Source organism: Heloderma suspectum, chromosome 7 (genome assembly GCF_057233095.1).
Source record: "Heloderma suspectum isolate Gila_16-S chromosome 7, 16-S_ref, whole genome shotgun sequence".
Classification (NCBI taxonomy): Eukaryota; Metazoa; Chordata; class Lepidosauria; order Squamata; family Helodermatidae; genus Heloderma; species Heloderma suspectum.
Window position 1 is genome coordinate 18,404,375 of NC_139464.1, and position 21,153 is coordinate 18,425,527.

The 21,153-nt window shown below is 44.8% G+C and overlaps 1 protein-coding gene across 4 annotated transcripts in view; it reads right to left on the minus strand.

Annotated features, from left to right (window-relative positions):
* AEBP2 (AE binding protein 2) overlaps window positions 1–14,174 on the minus strand; it is a 52,988-nt gene extending 38,814 nt beyond the window's left edge. For 3 of the 4 annotated variants that reach the window (XR_014784235.1, XM_084809194.1, XM_084809195.1), the window contains exon 1: window positions 13,333–14,174. Coding sequence is in view for 3 of the 4 variants with exons in the window: in XM_084809194.1 (XP_084665320.1) it covers window positions 13,333–13,982 (650 nt within the window). In the remaining variant the exon portion in view is untranslated. The remainder of the gene's footprint in view (window positions 1–13,332) is intronic. The other variant, XM_084809196.1, reaches the window with a different exon arrangement.
* Window positions 14,175–21,153: the final 6,979 nt, after the last annotated feature.

A 21,153-nucleotide genomic window follows, 5' to 3' on the forward strand; every position in this document is an offset into this window, starting at 1 on the left:
CTTAAGTGTGCACAAACGGGAAGAGGTGGTCCTTTAGTATGCAGGATTCAAGCCATTTTAGGACTTTATAGGTAATACCTGGCACTTTGAATTGTTTTCAAATGGGCATAATATGCTCACACAACCAATGTTCCCATGAGAACTCTACCTGCAGCATTCTGAACCAGCTGAAGCTTCCAAAGACTTTCCAAAGGCAGCCCACATCGAGTGCATTACAATAGTCTAGTCATGATTAACCAAGGTATATGTCACTGTACTTAGGTCTGAACTGGTTGGCATACCAGCCTAAGACATGTGAAGGCCACAGCCACAAGCATCCAACAGCAAGGCCAGGTCCAGGATGTCTTGCAAACTGTGAACCTTACTTTTCAAGGGGAGTGCTACCCCCCTCAAGAATAGGCTGAAAATCTGCATCAGGAGACCCTACCCTGACAAAGAGAAACTCTGTCTTGTGTAGATTAAGATTCAGTCTATTTTCCCACGTCCAGCCAATTACTGACTCCAGGCACCAGTGAAAAGGAGATAGAGCTGGATGTTATCCACATACTGAGGACAATGCACCCTATAATCTCTGGGAAACCTCGCCCAGCAGTTTTATATACATGTCAAACGTAGGGGATAAGATGGAACCTTGATGTTAGGCTAAAGGCCAAGCTGGCAAGCAAAGGTCTTCCAACACCACCTTCTGAAACTCACCGCACAGGAAGGATTGGAAGCACTGTAAAATGATGTCCCCAAGACTCATCCCTGCCACACTATTCGGAGCAATACAAAAGCCCTGCAAGGGTTGAATTTCAGTGCTCTACGGAACTATGCAGTCCCTGAACTAGCCCACACAGCACAGCTAAGAGAAGCTCCAAAGCCTTGTAAGCAAGAAAGTTATGCAATAACTTGCATAACTTGCATAACTTCCACAGGCCAGATACAGCCAACAGGGGATCCCCCATGCAGCACCCGCACCCCCCACCGTCTCATCTCATGTCAGGGAAAAGCTCTTATCCCCAATCAGCAGCTGATCAGAGATAAAAGGGAGCCCTTGTCACTGCACAGCAGGGGAAAGCTGTTCTTTCTGATCAGCTGCTCACATAAAATAAAGAGGTCTTCCTTGCAGGGGAAAGGGGCAAGGCCTAGGGAGGAAGCTGCTGAGCTTTTCAGTCCTGCTTACTTCTGAGTAGATATGCTACGAGCAGACCTGAAAAGGCTTAATGTCTGGATGTTTTTGAAAGTACTACTGAGTGATTCAGTCCTGCTTACTTCTGAGTAGACAAGCAGAAGACTTTCCTTGCTTATTTCTAAGTAGGCTTAAAATTGGTTTGGCCCTGTCCACTCTGCCTCTGGCCACACCCATAGATGAAATGCTGGCCCAGAGACCTTTCCACACTGAAATGTGGGCTTCTGGCTGAAAAAGGTTCCCTACTCCTCTATCTGTAATGCCTCTCTTCAGCTCAAAATGTTTATAAGCAGGCCTGTTACCAGTTTCATAGCCTGGGGTGTGGGGTGGTAGTGCTAACAGGGAGAGTTCCTTCTCCCTTGCCAACCTGGACAGACACAGAAGTCATCTAATGAGGTGCTCCTGCTGGTCACACATGGGCCTGAGATCTGTTTAGTGTCCACTCAGAATAGAGCTTTTAGTGTACTGGCTCCCTCTCTGTGGAATTCCCTGCTGGTCAATGTCAGGCAGGTGCCAACATGGTTTTGTTCTCTACATCTGCTAAGGACATTTTTATTTAAACAAGCCTTTCCTGAGTAAAAGACCAGCCATGGAATAAATTGATTTTAAATATTCTTTTGTATTTTGATGTTTTGTTTCCACGGTTCACAGTTTGGGATTATTACTATTATTATTGTGTTTATTACATTTCCATACCACCCGACAGCCAAAGTTTTCTGGGCAGTTTGCAACCATTAAAACCATAAAATACAACATGACAAAATACAATATAAAAGTTTAAAACTAGAGTATAAATTAAAATTAAAACCCAAAATAAAACCTAGCAGAAGTGCAAAGATTTAACAGTAACAGATTTAAAACAGAAATTGAAAGAATAAAATGCCTGGGGAAAGAAGCAGCTCTTTATCTCATGCAGAAAAGAGTACAACATACGCGCCAGGCCAGCAACTCTGGAAAAATCATTCCACAACCGGGGTGCCACAACAGAAAAGGCCCTCCTCTTAATAGTCACCCACCTCACTTCCTTTGGCAAGGGCTCCCAGAAAAGGACTGCTGAAGACCATTTTAGGATCTGGGCAGGTATGTATCAGAGATTATCCTTCAGGTAACCTGGTCCTAAGCCATTTAGAGCTTTAAATGTTAATAGCAGCACTTTGAATCAGTCCTGGAAATGGAATGGCAGCCAGTGCAGATGGAAAAGTACTGGCATAGTATGATCATGTTGGCCAGTCCCCGTTAACAATCTCACTGCCCTGTTTTTGGACCAGCTGAATTTTCTGGACTGTTTTCAAAGGCAGCCCCACATATAACGCATTGCAGTAATCCAGACAAGAGGTTACCAGAGCATGGATAACTAGAGCTAAGGCTATCTCTGTCCAGATAGGCTATCTGTCCAATTTCCTGACAAAATTGGTATGTAAGCCAAAGCTAATAAATGGTCTACCTGTGCCTCTAGTTACAGTGCTGGATCCAAGCGCACCCCCAAACTACAAAGCTGCTCCTTTAGGGGGAGTGCGCCTGCCTTCAGAATGTAGAGGTGTTTTTAAATGTTGTAAATAAACAAACTCCATCTGGGTTCACACAAGACAACCCACACTCAAGTTTGGACATGTGTTGAGTGTTGGTTGCCACTGAACCATGGGTTGTTGTTGGAACATGGGTTGCTCTGTTGTGTGAACCCAGCGGCACTAACAAACCATGGTTTATTAACCACAAACCAATCCACAAAGACAACCCATAGTATGCTGTTGGGTAGTGACCTGTGGGGTTTTTATGGTTAACAAACCATGGTTTGTCAGCACAGCTGGGTTCACACAAAACAAGCCACAGTTCAATGACAGCCCACACTCAACTCTTTGTGAGAGTTGTAGTGTTGTGTGAACCTAGTTAATACCTAGAAGTTCTACAGCAACTTCCCCAAGCTTGGTCGGTAGGCATTTTTAAATTTATGGCACAGCAACAGCTAAGCCAGAATATAACACACATGATTTATTTAAGAACTGATATGTTGCCTTATTTCCTGGAGGACCTCAAGGCATCTAACAAATAAAAAAGCAAATATATAAAAACATATGAAGGCAATATAGCAAATGCATCCAAGACTTAGGGAGTTTTGCTTAAGAGCCAGCCTTTGGAAGTTTTGCTCACCTCCTTGTAGCATCCAGAACTTGAATTCAAGGGGCAATCAAAACACACTGAAAAACACAGGCATTTTTCATTGAAAGCACACACACAAAAAGGAACAAGACAGTTCTGGCTCTGCTGTAAGAAGAATTGTAACAACTGCAGCACAACTCAGCTATATTGGGTCTAATATCAATGGTCTATCCTCAAATGATTCTTTGAAAAGAATTAACTGCAATTTCAGTAATGCTCTCCACAAAGCAACTGCATGTTTAGACAGAACAAAAGTCCTGCAACTCCCAACATTCATGGAAGACCTGTTGGTGAAAAGACATCAAGTTTGATAGCAGGCAAATCTCCCCAAGACAACATTCAACATACAGGCCACCAAAATGGAAAAGGCCCACTCCAGTCACCGTTTATTATTTCTTTATTTCATGTCTATACCGTCCAATAGCTGAAGCTCATCTAACTTCAGAGCGGGGGGGGGGGTGTCCAGAGAGTGCCTCTGAAAAGGACCATAATGTTTGGGCAGTCTCATGTGGGAGGAATGTTGTGGATTTTACCTCTGTTAAGTGTTACAAAGCTATAGTTCTGTTTTTAGGAAGCCCTTCATTGCCAGTTAACTATTTACACTAAGTTAAACACTTTAGACAAAGAGTACACTGCAAATTGCTGCATGCTGGCTTCACTCTTGGTATCGTACTAACAAGAATTAGTAGGGGGGGAAACTTTAGATCCTTTTAAAAAAATTATTAAATAGCATACATTATTAATAAAACATGACATAACGCAAGTATGTAGGCTAAAACAATAGTTCTAAGAAATGCAAATGCTTCAAAGATCTTACTAGCATGAAATTTTAAGAGGAGAGCTCTCTCTAAGCACAGGTTTCTTACCCAGCTCCAAACAGGCTGTTCAGTTGATAGATAGGTGCACAGCCTTGGCAGCTTCTGGATGTTAAAAGCCGATATGCCTAAAACATCAGAGCATATTTATCCACTTTCTACAATATTACTTCATCGCTTACTATCCCATGTATTTGAGCTTAGTCTCAACTCCTCAAAATTTATAATTAGATAACACAAAAAGGCTTAAGGGTTAATGTATTTGATTCTAAATCCTATTTTTTAAGAAAGAACTCCCATCTCAAACTTTACTACTTAAAATCTAATTGAATAACCTTTCTTAAATATCAATATTTCAGATTTCATATTGCATACCTTATCCACTATTTACTAACCATTAACCGATAAGCGAACACCTTTGACTCAAATAAAAAATGTCTTACCGCCCAACACTCTTTATTCCTTAAATAGCCCTTGACCTTGAGTGATGGGCATTCATCCAATATTCTTCCTTAGATATTATTAAGACTTCTTTGCCAATTAGCTCTTCATCCATCCATCCATCCATCCATCCATCATTCATTCATTCCATTTCTACACCGCCCAATAGCCAAAGCTGGTTTACGAAGATTGAAAACCATTAAAAACACATTATAAAACTATTTACATACAGACATATAAACAGCACACACATATATCTAAAACTATTTTAAACAGTCAACAAAAAGAAACACCCAGGACCTGTTTAAAACTTCATCATATGCTGCCAATGCCTGAAAGAATAAGGTCTTAACCTGGCGCCAAGATAACAATGCTGGCACAAGGCAGGCCTCATCAGGGAGATCATTCCATAATTAGGGGGTCACCAATTCTTGATATTAGTTGCCCAGAATTCGTTGTGGACCTGCTTGTGTCTTTGTGTGTCTTCTCTTTAATACAATCCTATTCTAACTAGTTTTTATCTTCAAATTCTTAATTACGTATCATAAGCATTTTCAGTGGGTCTTCACTTGGCTTTTTATAAACAGACATCTTATATTGCTTTGAGGGATGTGGGTTAGCAATTTCTCAGTAGCATTCCCAGCAATTCCAACGAAGCTAAAATCAACCATTTCCTAGCGATACGTCAGAGGAGGCAGTCCCATAGATATCCAAGGCAAAATCCATTTAGTGCCTAGAAACAAACCAACACCCAGCGTAGTATTTTGTTGACTGGAGAGAGATGATCCCATTAGCCAGTCCAAGTTAGAAACCTAGAAGCTGCATTTTGGACTAAATGAAGTTTCCAAGAAGTCTTCAAAGACAGCCCACTGTAAAACCCACTACTGCAGTTCAATCAGGAGGTTACTTGAACATGGTTAACTGTGGGCAGGTTCTCTCTTTCCATAGTGATACAAGTAGAATTAAGCAGTATAAGGTACATTTTCTTAAGATTTGTGAGCTATTGCAACATATAGGTCCCTAGAAAGCAATCAGGTAGTGGCCGTGAAGAAAGTATTGGGAGTTTAGTATATCAATGGAGCAAACTGCCTCCTTTTTGATGACAGATCTACTTTTTCATACTCCTCAGAATGCAAGGATGGAGCATTCCCTTCCCACCGGAGCAGTGAATCTGCTCTTCCCCCATCTCTGCATGACTGGCAGCATTTGCAGGTCTGTTCAAGTTTTACTTGGCTTAGAAATCAATAGCTACGCTTCTTCTCCCTTCAATTCTCACTCTGCTCCAGGAATGGAGGATGCAGTGAAAGGAACTCCTGCTGCTTCACCTCTTCTCCAAAGCCTAGAGCTAATGTCAGAGGACACCATGCCCTTTCCCCTGCCTGTTCCCTGCAAATGCTATATGGCTCAAGGGAGGGGTGCAGTTTTCACATTTTTAAAACTGTACCAGTTTTTAATGTTGTAAAGCCACCCTGAGTCCCAGTATTGGGGAAAAGGTGGAACAACAACAACACACATTGGGTTTTTCCAGAAAGAGTACGAATCTCTCTTGCTGCTTCTACAAATCCCAACATGGTGTCCTCTGTTATTTGCATAAACTGGGAGGCAGCAAAGTCAGTCTTCACGGAAAAAAGCCCAGTGTGAAGACTGTACCCCTCCCTTGAGTCCTACAGCATGTGCAGGGAACAGGCAAGAGAAAGTGCATGGTGTCCTGTGACATTTGCACTGGAGAAGGAGTGAAGCAGTAGGAGTTCCTTTCGCTGCCTCCCTCAATACGTGGAGCAAAGTGAGGACTGAGGGGAAAGTGACAGACTAACCTCGCACCCTCCCACAGGTTTTTAACACATACCAGAGGTCTTGGAGGCGGGTGGTTTTAGTCTCTGGTGAACCACTACAGTGAAAGATTCAATCTTCTCCAAGTTATCTGGAATTCAGAGAGCTCAGGGGACTATATATTAGGTCATTGACACTTTCCAGAAGAGGAGAGGTTATCGTCACTGGCGACGACCTGTAGAGTGCTGAGCATTTGTCTCCCTATTCCTGGAGCACTCACTGTCAAGTGTGAATACTGAGAATGAAGGGGAGAGCACTAAACCACACTTATGCACTGCTACTCTGATAGCCTGGTTTATATGTATGTACACTTTGGGACATCCAAGTTAATTCCCCAAAGCAGCCAGTTTCGGTGAATGCTTTTAAATTAACTAACAGATGTGTTAGTTTACTAAGCCATAAATCCACACATAACATTTAAGGTGCACAGAATACCCCCACCACCAAAACCAGTCTACATTTACAAAAACTTGTCTGCGGTGAGCAAGGCAGAGAAGAGACTATTTACAAGCCAATATTTTCACAGAACTTTTAAAACTCCCTTCATTCTTCCCAAGCTCTATCTTGTGCCACTCCTGGAAGCCAACAATCACAGGACATTTGTGCCCTCTCCCTACTCCCCAAATGCCAAAGTAACAGATGGTCAACAAAGCAAAATGTTGCTGAGTGGTTTCACTCCTACTTGGTCGGCTCCAGAAGGTGGTGGAATACGGGGAATATTGCTCAGCCCCGTGGATTCTCCAGTATGGGGTTCCACAGGGATCAGTTCTGTCCCCCATGCTATTTAACATGAAACCACTGAGTGTGGGCATCCAGAGTTTTGGGGTGCATTGTCATCAGTATGCTGATGACACGCAGTTCTATTTCTCCTTTTCATCTTCTTGAGGTGAGGCTGTGGATGTGCTGAATCGATGCCTGGCTGTGACAATGGACTGGATGAGAGCTAATAAACTGAAACTTAATCCAGACAAGACAGATGCTGATGATGGGTGGTTCTTCTGACCAGATGGAGGGTGCTCAACCTGTTCTGGTTGGGGTTGCACTCCCCCTGAAGGAGCCTTGAGCCATCTTTGTCACTTGAGGCTCAGGTGGCCTCAGTGGCACGGAGTACCTTCTACCAACTTCGGGTGGTGGCCCAACTATCTGGACAGGGATAACCTGGCTTCAGTTGTCTATGCTCTGGTAATCTCCAAGTTAGATTACTGCAATGTGCTCTATGTGAGGCTGCCTTTGAAGATGGTTCAGAAGCTGCAGCTTGTGCAAAACACGGCAGCCAGATTGAGAACAGGGACCGGAAGGTACGAACATATAAGACTGATTCTGGCCCGCTTGCACTAGCTACCTGTATGTTTCCGATCCCGATTCAAGGTGCTGGTTTTAACCTATAAAGCTTTTCAAGGCTTGGGACCACAATACCTGATGGAGCGCCTCTCCTGACACAAATCTACCACGCTCAGCATCTAAGGCCCTCCTCCGGCTGCCTACGCCAAGGGAAGCTCGGAAGACGGCAACAAGGGAGAGGGCCTACTCGGTGGTGGCTCCTGAATTATGGAATGATCTCTCTGACAAGGCCCGCCTGGCGCCAACATTGTTATCTTTTTGGCGCCAGGTTAAGACCTTTCTCTTCTCGCAGGCATTTGGCAGCATATGGCAAGTTTTAATTGATCCTGGAATGTCTTAGGGTTATGGTTGTTTGTTTTTCAGACTGTTTGTTTGAAGTTGTTTTAGATATGTTTCCTTCATGTATATTGCCTGTTCATATGTTTTTTATGCAAATGGTTTTTAATCTGAGTATACTCTATTTTTAATGTTTGTAAACTGCCCAGAGCTTTGGCTACTGGGCGGTATAGAAATGTTAATAATAATAATAATAACAACAACAACAACAACAATAATAATAGAGAACAACAGAAGAAGCAAATGACAATTTTAAAGCTGTGCATTGCTCTGCCACCATTAGCTTGCACACAATAGAAAATTATGCATACATTTCACCCTGCTTAAGACCCTGTTGTAGGCTTCAACAGGATGAACTTTACTTCCTGGGTAGTATAGAGGCATGCTTCACAAATGTGTCATCAGAAAAGCCCCTAAATGTTTTGCAATCTGGTCATATTATGTGAAGAGTTATAAATCAGAAATATGAATGTCTCAGAACTGAAGTTTATGCAACTCTCCTAAACTTCCTTCATACTAGACTGTTGCTACATTCAAATTATTTATTCTTACCATTCAACATGACCTCATTAATGCTACTGTGAGTATCATAAGTTTACAATTGTAGATATAAAGCAGCTTCAGCTCTCGTCTAAAGATTGGATTAGCACATATGTGAATAATTCTTAACACAGCATACACAAAAAGTATTCAAGAACAACTTAAAACATGTGTTTTCCCCTTGTTAAAAATAAATCTTTAATATTAATCAATTTTTCCAGTTCTTCAAACATTTCAAGCATAAAATAGGTCCTCTGATATAGGGAATGTCACTGAAATTCAGGCCAATCCACGTATCTTTTCACTGAAAAATGAAGCTGTGATAGAAATTACAGTCTCAGAAATCACTTTATAGATACTATAATACTAACATTTAAATTGGCTTGTTCCACTGTCTATTTTCTTGACATTTTAAAGGCAACTTTGCAATTCTTTCTACACTGGAAGAATATACTGGATCCTAATTTGTGGTCAGACTCCAGCACTCTTTCACCATGTACAGACAGCACCAGTGGCATAAGGAGAATAGTGCTTTCAAATACACCACTCAAAGAGTCAGACCCAGTTCACATGCCACAGCAACTATGGGGAATTATTGGGTTAACTCTGGGTTGTTTTAACCCATAAACAACCAAGAGTTCCTGGGTTCGCATGTCACAAAACAACTAATGCTGCTAATTAAAACTGGAAACGAGAGAGCAGCTCACATATTCTGCTCGTCCCTACAATTCCTGGGTTAAACAACCCAGGAATTGCCACCATGATGTACAAGCCAGCCCACTGCCTTGTTCATGGGGTAGGTGGGGGCATATAAACCTTTTCCCAATCTTAACACAAAGTAGCAACAGCAGCAACTGAACGGCCCTTGGATGAAGAAGACCCAAGAAGACCCAGAACCTTTCTCAGTTCTTCCATCTGATAACAAACTATTATTGTAGAGATAAAGATAAGGTTTCTACCCCATTTTGACCATATATAAAGAAATGACAGTAAATACTCCTTTGCAAATGATTCTGGTAACACACAGTCATTTCAGGCTCAGTTCTGGAAAGTTCTTATGTTTTTGTACTCTGAGTCTGTTCACTGCAAGAAAGCACTCAACTCAAACCATGAAGTTTCAGGGAAGCCCATGATATGAAGAGTAGCTGCAGGACAGATCACTTCAGAGAATGTATCCCCAGATGATTCTCTTTCTTATTCAGTCAGTCTAAACTACTTCAGGGAACTCTTTGCTATACCTCAGTTTCACCAAGATTAGTTCACAGTAGACTGTTGTTTTCTGAGCTGTGGCAGTGATAGGAACTGAAAGATTTGGAGCCATGTATACCACTTCAGCATGAAATATTAGAATATGAAACTGCCACACCTCAGATTTTAATCCCTGTGTTTAAGTTCTTCAAGTTATCCAACCAGGTCAAGTTCTATGAGTGAAAATTAGATCATTAACGGACAGCAGGTGAAGCTCAGAACTGGCTGGCTTCAGTGTGCACATTTACACTACACAACACGCTAAGAAACCACCATTTCCATTACTTGCCATTTTCATTTACCAGTCTGTAATATTGAAGAATGAAAAGATATTGAAGAATGAAAGGAAGAATTTAAAAAGCTAAGCACAGCTGTCTGAAACTGTATTAAGACAAAAGATTCAGTGAAGCTCTGTGTATGTGCAGTGTGAAAACAAGTGTTGCTGGATGAGAGCAAAGCTGACACAAAAAGCATGAACATCAAGTGTTAGCACATTTAAATGAATCCTATCAAAGCAAGCCATTAGAGAAAACAATCTTGGCTTTTTTGTAGTTGCTGTGCTCTCCGAAGTTATAAAGCTTAGCCTTACCTAGCTAGCTGTCAGTTGCATCTAAAATGCCTCTTATGTATGCCACTGAAACATCTGAGGCAAGTCAGATTACCTGGGACAGTAGGCCAACCATATCTAACCTGCTGAACATTTACTGTGTGATTCCTTACCCTACAGGGCTTTATCAAGTCTTCAATGTGTGATTTAAGCACATTAAACAAGCAAGCCATTTTACTTTAGCAAAGATTCTGTGCCCGTTTAGTAGCTGCTTTGCATAAACAAAAAATTACCTTAAACTGGATGGGTGAATCTAGATTAATGCAGCATTAAGTACTTCAGAAGGCAATTATTGACTCCGTATCATCCAGGGAAGAATGCAACATTTATAATCAGATTTGTAAACCACTTTCAACATTAACATTAACTGAAATGAAAATAATTAGAAAAAGTAATGATGAAATTGAACTTGGTTCATTTTTCTAATGTTTAGGATTAGTATTCAAACAGAATATAACATGGTCTTCAGTCACCAGCAACACCACTCTTGAAAGATTGAAAATGACCACTACTGCTGAGATATATTGCCTCAATCATCCAGAAGCCTTTAATATGCTAAAATAAACATGCTCAGGTAGATTAAAAGATGGGGCAAAAGGTAGGATTTTATATTAACAGAAAATGCAGCATCTAGTATTAAGTCAATGTTACCCAAAAGAGCTACCACCTCCTCTTATTATATACATGGGGTGGGGAACTTGCGGCCTTCTAGATGTTTTGGCTTGCAACTCCCATCAGACCTTGCCAACATAGCCAAATGTGAGGGATGATGGGAGTTGTGGGCCAAAACATCTGTAGAGCCACAAGTTGCCTACTCCTGATTACAACTAGGGGCCACATCATACATGATCTTTTCTAACATGGACATGTGAGGTACAGGGGAAAAAAAGAGTACAACTTGAAGGTGTTGTAAGGAGATTTTCTGCTGCAGGTACACTGATTGGTCTGTATCCATGTATTCCCAGTAGAAGACACTGGCACAGACCATGATACATTACACATGCTTAATCTCCATGCAAAAACATGAGCAGCGCACACTAAGTGACAGGGAAGGAATCTTTTAGGTAAAACCTTTAAACAATTATTTAAAAGTTATGTTACGATGGCATTACTACTTTTTCAACACTATCTAAACAAACTTGAGCTATGATGGAAACCTCCTTACACAACATGGCAATATTGATTTTCGACATGGATTCTACAAGGCAGAGAGAGGTTGGCCCAGTGATTTTTATAGCATACTTTGTACTTCAGAACTACATTTTTATCCTTAAACCACTAAAAATATTCTTACACTTACAGCAAAGCAATGAAAAGGGCTGACTATTTTACATCTATAAACTTACAAGTTTCCCTCACTCCAGCTACTCTCTCTTGGAAACAGCATTATTTCTATTTTGCAACTTGCATTTTTATTTGAAATCTACCTGCCATTGATTGGTATTTACATAAGATTGTGTTGTTTTACAGTGATTAAATATAAACAGGTGCAAGTTAAAATAGTAGTATAAATCACCAAGATTAATTTTTCAACTAATTTTTGTCAGTATATAGTTCTACTTCAATAAAAATACAATTAAAAATTAAGTAATAATGTATTATAGAACATTCAGAATACTGGCATATTTTTAAAATATAGCTACTGTTGCAGACTATAGAGGACATCACTACGAACCATTGGTCATCTGGACGCTTGTTGTGCCAATGTAAGCTCTTCTCATACACACAACCTTTTGTTTGGAAGCACAACTGGGTTTTCAGAAGCTGCATAAACCCACTTGTGTTAGTAAATTCTACAAGACATGCTTGTTAGTTACAGAGCTGATACACACAATTAAGTATTTGCTACCCCCTCATGGAGAAGAGAAAGGGGCAGAGTGTGAATTATCTCCCACCCCAAGTTAAGCTGTCTTTTAAGGAGGACGGGGGGGGGGGGGGAATGCAAAAAGCTTCAGAGCTAAAGCAGCCATGTTTGACAAAACAGAAGAGGGGGAAGGGAGAATACAAGGGAGTCTACGCCACTTTCTCCCAACCCAGAAGGAAATTATTTTGGTTTTGACTGTTAGCCATGGAGAAAGGGCTTTCTGAATGTACAGGCCAGAGTCATCCCAACAACTAAGGAGAGCAAAGGAAAGTTCCTCTCAATGACAATGCAGAGTTAAGTGGGAAGCAATGCCCAGGGACCCAGTTGCCCTGGAAGAAAAGAAAGACACTTATAGGAGTGGGGGCCGCAACTGCCGCAATATCAACAGGTTCACAAGTCAGACCATGCTTCTGATATTTTGTTATTCTATTCTTAGCCCATCCAATAATTCCTGGGGTAGCAGGGAATGGCTACACCACTTCTCAGGGATGATTCTAAATCCCCCCGGGGGGTGGTGGGGGTGGTAACGAGAGATGTCCCATCCCTGTAAGATGGAGGGGCCACTTCTCAGGCCAACTACAAATCCGGCAAGACAAGGGCAGCCCAGGGCAGCAGCCCAACTTCGGGGAAAAGTAGGGCAGTGACTGAACCTTGAACACGGATGGGCCCCTGTAGCCTGGGAGCGGGCCAGATCAAAGGGTGTGCACACCCCAGAAACGTGGGCCGGGCAGACTGGGGGAGACGGGAATCCCCACATCCCCGCTGCAAGGTTTCGCAGCAGGCGGGAGACGCTGCCCCCTCGCCCGGGGAAAAAGCTGCGCACGAGGAAGTGCGAGGGCCGCTGCGGGGAGCCGCGGGAAGCGGCGGGCAGGCTTTTCACACGGACGCCTCGAGCGGCCCGCGCGCGTCGGGGCGAGAGGCAGGGGCGGCGCGGCGCGGCACCCCAGGGCCCGGGGGACGGAAGCCGCGGCACCCCACCGACCTGTCCTCGGAGTCCATGCGGCTGAGAGGCTCCCCGTCCGAGGAGATTTCGAGGCTGCCCCTGCGGCCGCCCGACGAGGCGCTGCAGGTGCTGCCGCCGGGGCCGCGCCCGCCGCCGCCGCCGGTGCTGTAGCCTTCGTCGCCGCCGCCGCCGGACACGCCGCCGCCGCCGCCTGGCCCCGCGCCCGCGGCGGCTCCTCCCGCCCCTGCCAGGCCGCCGCCGCCAGGCCCGGCCCCCGCGCCGGCGCCGCCGCCCGCAGGGCCGCGCGGAGCGCCGGGGCCGCCCTTGGCGCCGGCCTCGCTGCCGCCGGGGCTGAGCGAGCGCTCGTCGCTGCAGCAGCCGCTGGAGGAGCCGGCGCTGCTGCCGGCCTCGGCCTCCTCGTCGTCGTCGTCGTCCTCCGCGTCCTCGTCGTCGTCGTCCTCCTCCTCGTCGTCCCCGTCGCCGGCCTGGCTGGCGCTCTCCGGGCTGGGCTCCGACATGCTCTCCGCCCCCTCGCCGCTCGGCGGCGGCTCGGCCTCCGCCCCGACCGCCAAGGGCGGCGGCGGCGGCGGCGGGGCTTCGCTGTCGGCCGCGGCGGCGGCGGCGCCCGAGGACAGGGCGGGCGGCGGCGGCGGCGGCGCCTCCGCCGCGTCGCCCAGCTCGGCCGCCATGGCGCCTCGCAGTCGCCGCGTCGCCCCTCGCTCGGCCGCCCTCGCGGACTCGCGCAGCGGCGCCGCTGGCTGACTCACTGGCCCGGCCCAGCCCGGCGCGGCGCGGGAGGGGCGGCCGAGGGGGCGGGGCTTCCGCGGGGGGGGGCGGCGGCGCGCGAGCGAGCGAGCGCCCCCCCCGCGCGCGCGCGTTACGGAAGCCGCCTGGGGGACAAAAACGATGCCGGCCGCGCGTACGCGGGAGGAGCCCGGCTGAGAGAAGGGGCGTTGCTACTACTAGTAGTAGTGGTAGTAGTAGTAGTGGTGGTAGCAGTAGATGATGATCCCGCCTTTTCCCCAATACTGGGGCTCAGGGCGGCTTTACAGCATTAAAACTTGTGCAGTGAAAACCCATAAACAGGAGCGTAAATGGAAGAATACAAAAAGTTAAAATATAATGAATTAAAGCATCGACGGTATTAGGATTGTATACTACTTACGGAGAGAGAAGGAGCCTTGCAACTTACTGCATGGAGGGGAGCTGACCAAGTAATATATTCAGGACTGAGCCAGGTGAAACAATCTACAGGCTTGATATTACTCAGGAAATGTGTGTGTGTGTGTGGGGGGGGGTTGGTTAAAATACGAATTTCGATGAGAATTACTTCTGAGTAGGTATGCTTAGGATTGTGGCCTAAGCAACCCCCTCCCCCAGGTATTTATTAAGCATTGCCTATAAGATTTTTCTAGTGCTTTCACGCACACCTTTGCGGCAGTCCTTACAACGACCTTGTAAGGTAGGACCATATTATTATCCTGCCATTGCAGATTGCAACAGGGATTGCTCACAGCTATAATGTATGGCTGTGAGAGCTGGAGTATAAGGAAGGCTGAGCGCCGAAGAATTGATGCTTTCGAACTGTGGTGCTGGAGAAGACTCTTACGAGTCCCCTGGACTGCAAGGAGGTCAAATCAGTCCATCCTAAAGGAAATCAACCCTGAGTGCTCCTTGGAAGGACAGATACTGAAGCTGAAGCTCCAATATTTTGGCCACCTAATGCGAAGAGAAAACTCCCTGGAAAAGACCCTGATGCTGGGAAAGACTGAAGGCAAAAGGAGAAGGGGACGGCAGAGGATGAGATGGCTGGATAGCATCACCGATGCAATGAATATGAACTTGAGCACACTCCGGGAGAGAGCGCAGGACAGGAAGGCCTGGCATGCTATGGTCCATGGGGTCACGAAGAGTCGGACACGACTGAACGACTGAACAACAACAACAACAATATATAATAGTTGCTGATAGAATTCATTCTGCCCTCGACCCAAAGGTACTGTGAGGATTGCAGACCAAGGAAGCCCGATGACTTGTCTATTAGTAGGGACGCTGATCTCCCACCCCCTCTGGCTTCCCCGGTGCCTCTGAGCTTAGCTGCAATCCTCTGGGTTGGGGTGTGCGTGTGAATTTTATCAGCAACGAGATATAGTTGTGAGCTGCCCCAAGTATTTTGGGGTGGCTTGGTTTTTAATGGGTAATTCAGACCCCTTCGCTTTATAAATGACCTGCTCCTGGTAGACGTGGAAACTGCTAGAATTGGTTGGCCACTGTGAACAGAGTGCTGGGCTACGTGGGCCTTTGGTCTGATCCAGCATGGCTCTTCTTATGTTCGCCTGCATTGGGGGGGGGGGTGACTATGGGGACTGTCGTGATGAGTGCCTGCACTTCAGAATTTACCACACCACCACTGTAAGGCGACGTGTGGTGCACGTCGCATTATTTGTCCATCCAGGCCACTGTGGTCTGCTCCACTCTGATTTGGAGCAGCTCTTGTTGAGTTTTACAGGAAGAGGTGCTTTTCACCACCTGCAACCTGATCCTTTGTAAATGGAGATGCCAGGAACTGAACCCAGGACCTTCTGAATGCAAAGCAGGTGCTCAGCCATGGAGCTACGGTCAGTCCTTGTGTAAGTCAGGCCTGCTCTGATTTCAGTGAGGGTTATTCATATATACGTCTTCATAGGAAAGGCAGCCTAAAGCTTAGAGAGAGTGGTTTAGTCAGGGCTAAGGGCTGGTGCTTTCCTTTAAAGCCATGAACACAGTGGTATAGGGGAGCCAGGGCTTACAGGGACACAACACCAGGCCGTTTTTATTAGCAGAGCCAGGAACACTGACGTCATCTGCCCCCCCCCCTTCCCTCTGAGCTTAGCTGCAATCCTCATAGGAGCTGGGAGAAAACGAATTTTCCTAGCAAAAATATATTGTTCCTTCTTGTAATGTAAGGTTATTTTAAGATGCCTTGATCATGAGTGCCATGGGGGGGGGAGCAGAATGGTGGGATATAAATTAAATACATAAATAATTGAATGGTCAATTAAGGCCCATTACCTTTACAGCAGACCTAGCAGATGAAAACGCCTAGAACTGGTTTGTTGATATGGATCAACTCAGCTGCCTGCAATTTTGGACTCTCCTTGGGGGCGTGGCTATGGGGACTGTCATGATGAGCGCCTGCACTTCAAAATGTGCCACTGCACCACTGCCTGAGCAATATGGGCCCTGTCTAGCTGTAGGATGGCCTTGTGCCCATCCTGCCCATCCCCTGAGATCGCCTTTAGAAGCCCTTCTCTGGGTATCCTGGCTGTATAAGATGGAGGCAGATGACAGAAAAGGTATTCTCGGTGATGGCGTCACACTTGCAGTGTGGTAGCGGAGCAGGGCTGGGCCAATACCTCTTGCTGCCTGAGGCAAAGGACAAGATGGCGGCCTTTGCCTCAAAAGCTGACTGGGCTTCAACACAGGTGGTGGGAAAGCATCTTCCACTTCACTATAGAGCAGCAGGCTAGCTTAGGGGGTGCAGGGCAGGCTGCATGTGGTACCCAGCTCTGTCATCTTAGAAAGCAGAACGGCCGGGGCGGGGGGGGGGCAGCTGCTACCCCCACCACATCACTTGTCTGCCGCCTGAGGTGACTGCCTCATTTTGCCTAATGATAGGGCTGGCCCTGTAGGGGAGCCAGGACAGGAGTTTTTCATTAGCAGGAACACTGATATCATCTGTCCTCCCCTCCACCCCTTAGGCTTCCCTGTTCCCTCTGAGCTCAGCTGCCATCCTCCCAATAGCTGGGGGAGAAGTGGTTTTTCCCAGCAACCATACATTGTTCCCTGTTGTAATGCAAAATAATTTGGGGGGGCTTCCTCTTGAATGGGCAATTAAGACCCATTTGCTGTACAAAAGACCTGCTCCTGAGGAAGATGAGAACTGCTAGAACTGGTTTGTTGATATGGATCAACACAGCTGCCTGCCTTTTTGGATTCTTGGGGGCATGGCCAGGGTTTACTTTTCACAACTTAGAAACGCTGTTTACTTTTCACAACTTAGAAATGATGGTGAAAAACATACGAAGAGCCACGCTGGATCAGACCATGCTGGAGCTAGTCCAGCGTTGTGTTCACACAGTGGCCAGCCATCTGTCCACGGGAAACGCACAAGCAGGACATGAGTGCAACAGCACCCTCCCACCCCTGTTCCCCAGCAACTGGTGTACATCGGCATACTGCCTCGCATCCTGAAGGTTGCATAGAGCCATCAGGATGAGTAGCCAAGATAGCCTTACCCTCCATGAATTTGTCCAGTCCCCTTTTAAAGCCATCCAAAGCGACGAATTCCATAGTTCAACTCTGCACTGTGTGAAGAAGCCCTTCCTTTCATCTGTCCTGAATCTCCTACCCAGCTTCATGGGACAACCCCCTTGGGTTCTAGCATTACGAGAGAGGGAGAAAAATGTCTCCCTATCCAGTTTCTGTACACCGTGCATAATTTCATGTATTCCCTTACTTGCCTTTTTTCTAAGCTAAACAATCCCAGATGTTGTAACTTTTCCTCATAGGGGAATTGCTCCAGCCCCTTTATCATTTTAGTTGCCCTTTTCTGCACTTTTTCCAACTCTACAATGGCCTTCTTTCGGTGTGGTGATCAGAACCGTACAGAGTATTCTAAGTGTTGTCGCACCATAGATTTGTATAAGAGGAGTACGATAGTGGCAGTTTTATTTTCAGTTCCTTTCCTAATTATGCCTAACATGGAATTAGCCTTTTTCACAGCAGCCACGCACTGGATTGACATTTTCATCGAGCTGTCCACCACAATAGGCTGTTCTATTATTTTATTTATTACATTTTTATTACATTTATATCCTGCCCTTTTTCCTCCTTAAGGAACGCAAGGCAGCTTACATTATCCTCCTCCTCTCCCTTTTATCCTCACAACAACAACCCTGTGAGGTGGGTTGGGCTGAGAGTCTGCGACTGGCCCAAAGTCACCCAGTGAGCTTCCATGGCTGAGTGGGGACTAGAACCCGGATCTCCCGACTCCCAGTCCAACACTCTATCCACTACACCACACTGGCTCTATTAATGCAACCGAAAAGCACATTAGCCTTTTTTGCAGCCGCATCACACTACTAACATGCTCAGCCTGTAATTAACTGCAGTCTCGAGATTTCCTTTTCACTTGTAACTCCTTTCCCCTCTTTCAGTCCAGCCACACTCTTAACCCCTCTGCCCTTCTGATGCTGCTGTGTCTACCTCTTTCAGTCCTGCAGTCTTCAGTTACCTACCTGCTCACCGTCATTCCCTTTTCTGCATAGGGCTTGCAAGTACCCCCACTGCCACGCTGTAATTATCACACAGTTGTCAATAGTCTGCCATTGCCACCAAAATCACAGTGTTCTCCTTTTCTTTAGCACTGCGGTGGCTTAGTGGTTAAGACGCTGAACTGCAGACCGGAAGGTTGGCGACAGCAGTTCGAGACCCGAGTGCCGCGGACGGAGTGAGCACCCATCTTCAGTCCCAGCTCCTGCCAACCTAGCAGTTCGAAAGCAAGAAATTGCAAGTAGATAAATAGGTACCGCTTTGGCGGGAAAGGTAACAGCGTTCCGTGCACCTTGGTGTTCAGTCATGCCGGCCACATGACCACGGAAGTGTCTTCGGACAGCGCTGGCTCTTCGGCTTAGAAATGGAGATGAGCACCACACCCTAGAGTCGGACACGACTGGTTGGGGACACCTTTACCTGTGGCTGCCCCATTTTCACCCATCTGTGCCCGTGGTTCACGAGGGACGCTTAAACTAGTTTAAAATTCCCCACATCCACCATTCAAATTTAAAATCTAGATTGGTTGGAACATATATTGAAAAAAATACTATTCTCTGCTTTCTATCCCACATTTATTTATTTCAGGTAATTTCTATACTCAAAGCAGTTTACAACATAAAATCATGATAAAATACAATAAAATCAGCTATTTCCTAAAAATCCAGGACACCCCCTCCCCGTGCACATGTGTATAAATCAGCCAATTTGAGGTGCATCTGATGAAGCAGGATCTAGTCCAGAAAAGCTTATGCCAGAATGAGTGTGTTAATCTTTAAGATGCCACAAGACTCTGTTATTTTTGCTGCTACAGACTAACACAGCCACCCCTTTGGAAAAATCCCATACTAAGACACCTGTGAAAAGAATGCCCACAGGGACAGGTTCTATCTCGCCTGTGTACCAAAGATTCATTGGGAAGCCCTGTTTGAATATCCAAAGTTGGATGGGTCTTTTATCATAAAGATTCAACTATGCATATTTACTTGTGAGTAGCCCCATTGACCTCAGTGGAACTATTTTGCTCTATCTGGGCTTTCTCCATGCCATCTCATGGCTGATTTGGAAATTTCCATATGCATACAACTTCCACTGCAATATCAAATTGACAGCCAGAATTCAAAGTAATTTTTGTCATAAGCTCCTGCACCAGAACACATTTGCTCAGAAGCAAGTCCCATCCACTAAGTGGTTTCCTGGCAGATAGGCTTAGGACTGCAGCCAGATGTTGCTATCCCTCTCCTTTGCCCTAATTGCTTATGCTTTCCTTGTTATGAGACTGAAGGTCTCATAACATGTAATGGCAAAAAGATTTATGCAAAAGCACACATGAACCTCATTTGTATTATTAACAAGAGTATGGTTCCCATACTGTGGCCTACTGTTGGTTCATCTGGCTGTAATCCAAAGCAGGGCCTTCTATATTGTGGCTCCCATCGCGTGGAATGATCTCCCCATTGAGATCAGGAGGGCTCCTTGTGTAGAGTGTTTCCACCGACAACTGAAGAGACCTTTGTGACAATGCCCCGACTGCTAGCATTGTCAGCTACTCCTAGTTATTTTAATTGAATTTTATTACTTTATCTAAAATAAAGTAATAAGTTGGTATTATTTTAATGAATGGTTTTGCTTTATTGGACTTGCTGGGAAGGCTGTTGAGAATTTGCTAACCGACCTCTCTTAAAGCAAGATAGGATGTCTTATTATGAAATCCAAATGCCAAATAATGATAAATAATTAAGAATGTTAAAATATAAATAAGTACAAAGTAATAATTGTATTAAAGGGAAAACACACAACCACAAGCAGGTTCACAATGAATTCTGGGTAACTGGCATAAAAAAAACAATTGTTAAGATGACCTGGATGGTATCCAAAGACAAAATGCTGGGTTAAAGCCCTATCACTTGGACCAAAGAGTTATTTGAGTAATGAACAGGTGTAAGACTATTATTCCAGGTCAAAGGTGTACCTAAGAGTTTATGCTTTATCAATTAATGAGCAAAATATGTTATGTAAGGTATACACATCAAAAAGCTTAATGTACAGATATCTAGAAATTTTTGTGAAGAGAGCTTTGGCTATTGGGCAGTATAGAAATGAAAATAGTAATAGTAATAATAATAGAAAAAATTATAGACTTGGGTTGAATTGGCAAATTTTGAGTAAGGAATTTTATTCTTAAGGATATGATTCAGAATGGATAGTATTTAGCCTAAAAGATGTATGTGTAAGACTTTTTAAAATGTTCTAATCTTCTAGGAATGTTTAATAATGAGATAATTAATGATTATAGTAGATAATATTAGCTATGAGGTAATTTCTACACAAAAAGATATAAGTATGTGCTGATTTTAGAATGAGGGAGCTTCTTATTAGACACTCACCAGGCCTGTTACCCTATCAGCTAAATAGCCTATTCAGAATGGAATGGGAAACTTGGTACTTAGAATGAAATCTCTCCTTTTTAAGCTATTAGGACTAAAAATCTAAAAATAAGTAATGTTTTGGAATTCTATTTCCTGTTAAGCTATTAATATCTAAGAA